The 6,000-nt window shown below is 46.2% G+C and overlaps 1 protein-coding gene across 1 annotated transcript; it reads left to right on the forward strand.

Moving 5' to 3' along the window:
* Positions 1 to 2,086: 2,086 nt before the first annotated feature.
* On the forward strand, positions 2,087 to 3,818 carry LOC127334311 (uncharacterized acetyltransferase At3g50280-like). Its single transcript, XM_051360733.2, has one exon. It carries the CDS (start codon positions 2,139 to 2,141, stop codon positions 3,531 to 3,533), a length of 1,395 nt encoding a protein of 464 aa, XP_051216693.1. The 5' UTR covers positions 2,087 to 2,138; the 3' UTR covers positions 3,534 to 3,818.
* Positions 3,819 to 6,000: the final 2,182 nt, after the last annotated feature.

Genomic DNA, 6,000 nt, shown 5'->3' on the forward strand with positions numbered 1-6,000 from the left:
ACACCATGATACCGGTGAGAAAGAAACCCTATCAAGATCAAACCTTAACCTTGCGCATTCCACTTGAGCTTGATGATGACGGTCTTAACCGCAACAAGATGGAACGCCTTTCTTGATTGTGCTTGCTTGATGAAGTCATGCGAAATGCTCCCCCATACTCCACTATGAGAAAGCTTCTTCTTCGGCGCATCTTCACATATCCATGATCACCATATAGATGGCAAGCTTCAAGCATATGATCTCTTAGAGTTTGGCTCATCTTGAACTTGCACTTCATTTTTTCATTCTTCATCATGTTGATGTCTTGAAATAACTTGAGGGATCACTTCATCTTCATCTTCAAGACATACTTGACACTTGATATCCTTCATCAATTTCTTCTTATTGTAACCTTGAAGCCAACATATGGTTCAAGCATTGCCTATGTAAAACTCCTACAAATATAACTCAATGCAAACATTAGTCCATAGGTATTGTCATTAATTACCAAAACCACACATGGGGGCTCCATGCACTTTCAATCTCCTCCATTTTGGTAATTGATGACAATCTCTTTAAGAGGGTTTATATAAGGAATTTAAGTAACAAACAAGTTGAATACATAGAGCAAACTCCCCCATAATATATCCACGTGTGAATGAACTGGAATTTCATTGCATACATTTGCATTCAAAGCCCAGTAGAGTTTTCTCTAAATATTCAACTATGTAAAGCAACAAGATGCAATGCACGAAAGGCAGACAAGCTTAAGCACAAAGCAAAGACATGACCAAATTCCCTTAAACCCTTCAAACTTCTCCCCCATTGGCACCAATTGCTGAAATGGGTGAAAAATTAATGTTTAACTTGATAAGCACAAAACCTACAAACGAAGGTTCACCTATGTGCATCAATAACTTATTCTAAACAAGACAAGCAACAAGGCCATAGCAAGATATAGAACTTCAAGAACGAAAAATATAGCAAAGTGAAGTGCATAAGTAAAGAAACTGGGGTTAAAAAATAACCGAGACACGCGGAGACGACGATGTATCTCAATGTTCAAATCCTCTGCGAGAGTTACTCTCCGTTGGAGCGAAGGCACAAGGCACTTTAAATACCATAATGGCGCACTGTATTCTCCTCGATCCTTTCCACGAAAAGAGAAATCCTCGACCCAGAACCGATTGTTGCTACCGCCAACTGGTAAATAGATTTTTCCAACAAAAAATAGACAAAAACAACGAGATCAGCGTGAATCTCTGCATAAAGTCTAATGGCTATACGTTTGACCGAGACTTAACAACTCCCAGTCAATTGAAAGTTAGCAAATCCAATAAACAAATCGCGCGTCAGTTTCTAAACGGTGTAGAGCAAGATGTAAGCACCTTTTTTCATCTCCATCTGTCCCAACTTGCGTATATAAAAAAAATACAGGACGGTGAATAATGTAAAGAAATATACAAGGGCATGAATCACGATTCACGAGTTAGCTAGTACAAAAAAATGACAATTCTAAGATTACCCATAATAAGAGTATCATAGGTAGTACTACCTTCATCCTATGGCTTAAGGCTTATAATATTTTTAGAAAGTCAAACTATGTTAAATTTGACTAAGTTTACCAAAATCATTGACATCTAAAATACAAAATTAATATCATTAAATAAATAATGAAATACATTTTCGTATGAGGTATCTACAAAATATTATATTTGTTAATAGATTGTTCTAAAAGTTTGGTCAAACTTTACTTGGTTTGACTTTTAAAAAAAATCTTAGGCTTTGAGATGGAGGTAGTATCATGCATGCAAAATGCTGATGTGCTGTGCAATTAAGGACGAGAGAGATGATACTAGTATCATAGGTAGATACCAAATCATAGCACATACTACTAAAAAAAATTAGTATCAAGTAAATCTTATACATATATTTGCATTGAGATTATACAAATTAATTAATATAATGTATTATGAAGATAGTACCATGCAGTAGTATCATACCCATGATTCTTGTATATGATACTATGCATTTAGTCTAAACTTTGTCCCATATAACGCGGGTATACGGTAGTATTAAAAATGGCAAGATCTACATGAGCGAGTGCGTTCATTTGAGCAGCAGCTCTGCTCATACAACTCCCAAGAAAGCAGATCGAGATGGGCAGCGAGCAGACGGGAGCAGGCGGCGCAGACCCTGTTCGGATCATCTCTCGGCGCATGATCAAGCCGCCGCCGTCGCCGTCGGACTCGGGGGAGGCTGTGAACATCCACCTCACGCCCTGGGACCTCCGCCTCATCACCATTGACTACATCCAGAAGGGCATACTCCTGCCCAAGCCTCCCGCCGGCGGAGTTGGAGAGCGGCTCGTCGACACCCTCGCGTCCTCTTTTGAGCGCGCCCTGTGCAAGTTCTACCCCTTCGCCGGCCGGCTCGTCGTGGAGCCTCACGACGGCGGGACCGTCGCCGTACTGTTGCGGTGCACGGGAGAAGGCGCCGAGTTCATCCACGCGGTGGCGCCCGGTGTCGCCGTCGCGGACATCGTTGGGTCATTACACATCCCCTCGGTTGTCTGGGCGTTCTTCCCGCTCAACTATGTTCTCGGTGCGGACGCCGCCACGGAGTCGCTTCCTGTGCTGTCGGCGCAGGTGACCGAGCTCGCCGACGGCGTCTTCATCGGCATGTCGATGAACCACTCCGCAGGCGACGGCACCGCCTTCTGGGAGTTCTTCAACACCTGGTCAGAGATCAACCGAGGTGGAGCTACCGGCGTTGACCTGCGCGAGCTATCGACGGCGGCACCGGTGCCCCAGAGGTTTTTCCTCGATACCTGCCCCGTACCGGTCCGCCTGCCGTTCAGCAAACTGCGGGACGTCGTCCGGCGGTTCGAGCGCCGGCCGGTGGAGGAATGCTTCTTCACCTTCTCCGCAGCGAGCATCCAGAAGCTCAAGGCCAGGGCGAACAGCGAAACGGCCGCCACCGTCACAATCTCCTCGCTCCAGGCCCTGCTGGCGCACGTTTGGCGGGCGGTGTCCCGCGCTCGGCGCCTCCCGCCGGAGCAGGAGACGTCTTATTCTCTGATGATCGGATGCCGGGGACGTGTGAAGGGCATAACACGAGGTTACATGGGCAACGCCGTTGTGCTCGCCAAGGCGAGCTCCACCGTCGGCGGGATCCTAGACAAGGGGCTAGGCTGGACGGCGTTGCAGCTGAACCACGTGGTGGCGTCATTCGACGAGGCTGCCATGGTGGAGTGGCTGGATCGCTGGACCCGGGAGCCGGATTTCCTCTACGTGGGGAACCTATCGTCGAGAGGGGCATCAGTTGTGACTGGGAGTTCACCACGTTTCGACGTGTTTGGGAACAACTTCGGTTGGGGGGCGCCGGTTGCCGTGAGAAGCGGCCCCGGCAACAAGGTGGACGGGAAGCTGACGGTGTTTGAGGGACCCGAGCGGGGAGGGAGCATGTCCATGGAGGTTTGCATCGCGCCGGAAGCGCTTGAGAGGCTTATCGCCGATGAGGAGTTCATGGACGCCGTGAGTGTGCCCATGTGAGATCAGCTCAGAAACTAGTCCTATGAGCCATACATTTGTATAAGGTGAATTCTCATAAAGACGCAATATTCATTCAGTGAGAGGTGGCGTTTTCATCGACAGTGAGGCGTCTGTGATGACTTCGTCAATTTCAAGATCTCATCTGTCGGCTCAGTTTTTTAGAGGTACTCATAGGAGTAATGTGTGCTTGTGTGTATTTCATAGGGATGAGTGTATGCGCGTGTATGTGAGCGTTTACATTTGTACTGTGTTTCTTAAAATAAATCATGGTTACGTCCCTCCTCATATTTTGTTTATTTCATATTGATATGACATATCTTTGAATTCTATTTGATTTATGAAATCTTTATTTTAGAAACATTCTTCATAGATGCCATAGATATTTGGATAATTTCAATGTTTTTCAATCAAGCTACAGTTAAACTCGGATGGTAAAAAAGTTACAAATTTTTTATTATGGTTTCCTATGAATATCAACGGCTTGCTATGTGGATGTGAAACAAGCCATACATGACGAGAGGCCCGATAAATCAAACGAGCGGACCCCGAGAGGCCAAGCATGAATCACAAGGGAACTTGAACGGTAGTACTATTTCGTTTTACAGGTAGATAGAGGTTCTGCTAGAAATGCATTTCGTTCATTTGAATCAATGTATTCATGCATCCTCTGTGATTTCACTTTTACCTTGCCGCGACCGCGCTTTTGACAATAAAAAAGGTGTGCTATCTGATTTCTGCACATGATTCCTGTTCCACTATAGAGTGGAGTCCCGTCCTGTCGTGTGTGAGCGCAGGGTTGGGCCTTTTGTTTCGTTATCACACTCTATAGTAGTAGTGGGGTCTTGTTTTCAGGATTTTCTTGAAAGTAACACATTGGTCCAAACGATTTTGTGTTACGCCCTATTTAGATGCCATATAGTTTAGCTTCTCTCGGCATTGTAGTAATTAATTTTTTGCACAAACACAAGCTACTTTCCCCCTCCTCAGCTCTCCCTCGTGTACAATACCCTTGAGGGTTTCCAGCCGTTGACCTGGCCTCCGAGTGCCACTCCGCTGGAATAGCTGGCTAGGGTTGGTCTTGGATGGACGCTGGAGTAGTTTAGGTTTAGATCTAGTAGTTTCTTTGTTGGTTTTCGTCTCCATGCCGAGTTTTGGGCGTATGCCCTATAGTGGAGGTGGTGCCCTCGATCGCCGCCAGATCCATGGCTTTGTACGGCTGTTGTTGTTTCTGCTCGGGCTCCTCTGGTTGGAGCTGAGTGGGAGGAGGAGCAGCGCCACCTTCTTCAATAACTTGGTGGCGACGGATCTCTTCGGGTGGCCTGGAGGCCAAGAAGAGGACGTTCTCCGGTCGGCCGTGGCGGCGAGGAGGAGAACAGAGAAGTCTTGGTGAGCATGGCTGCTTTCCTTCTCCCGGTCGGCCTTGGTGGCGAGGGGGGGTATGGAAGTAGCTGGCTGCTCTCTGCTCCGACGAGATCCAGGTTCATCGGCGAGTAATGTCGGTTGGGGTTGATTTGCAGGTTCTCTTCCTCTCTGTCTGGTCGTGGAGGTGTTGGGAGAGGAGACGATAATGCGGTGACCTTCAGACGGTGTTGGTCGTTGCCTAAGTGGCGCTATGTCAACGAGATCAACCACGCAAGAGTCGTGGCAGGGCTTCTGCCAGCAGGGCGGTGAATCCTCAACCTCCGTTGTGGAGGCCTTCTTCGAATCGGATGCTGGAGCTCGGCGCCTTCTCTTCATCAAGTGGTGCATCCCCGGTGGACTGAAGGTGACCAACGGCTTCGATTCTTCGTCGAAAATGGGGCTTTCGAGCATACTGCTTTGGATCCTCGGCGGCGACACCTTGAGGACCCCGGTGACCGGTGGCTGAGACACCAGTGGACTGAATTGCTTTTTATTTTTCCTTTTTAGGTGTTTTGTTACAATTTGAAAGGCCCTATCTTCAAATAGTTGGTTCTGTAGGGCTAGTGATGCCTAGGCCTTTCTGCGAAATGTTCTTGCCGCCTGTGTGTTGATCTGAATATATCGGGCTCCTTCTAGACCCCTTTTCTTGTTAAAAAAGTAATTTTTATGTTGCATTGACTCGCTTCTAGTTTTGCCAAATATATTTTTATTGCCGCGTCAATGGCTTTGCACAACCCACTTTTTTTGCTTGTTGTACAGTGTTTATGTTCTTTTTGAAGAAAGCTTTTTATAGCGGTATCAGAAATTTAATTCGGCTTCTAGGTGCATAGACCAATTGACAAAGTAGCATCAAAAGGTTTATTGACCAAAGCAATGCATGAGTAAATTTATCGGAGCACTATCTTTATTAGGCCTTGTTTGATGCTATAATTTTTGGAGGATATTCCCACCAAACCCCAAATTTTCACTTATTAGTAAAAGTGTGTTTGGTTCTAGTGTATTGGTTTGTTTAATCTTCACTTTTTCTACTTCTTTAGTGTATTTCTCATAATCCTTAATGCACTAC

This window comes from Lolium perenne, chromosome 2 (genome assembly GCF_019359855.2).
Source record: "Lolium perenne isolate Kyuss_39 chromosome 2, Kyuss_2.0, whole genome shotgun sequence".
Lineage (NCBI taxonomy): Eukaryota > Viridiplantae > Streptophyta > Magnoliopsida > Poales > Poaceae > Lolium > Lolium perenne.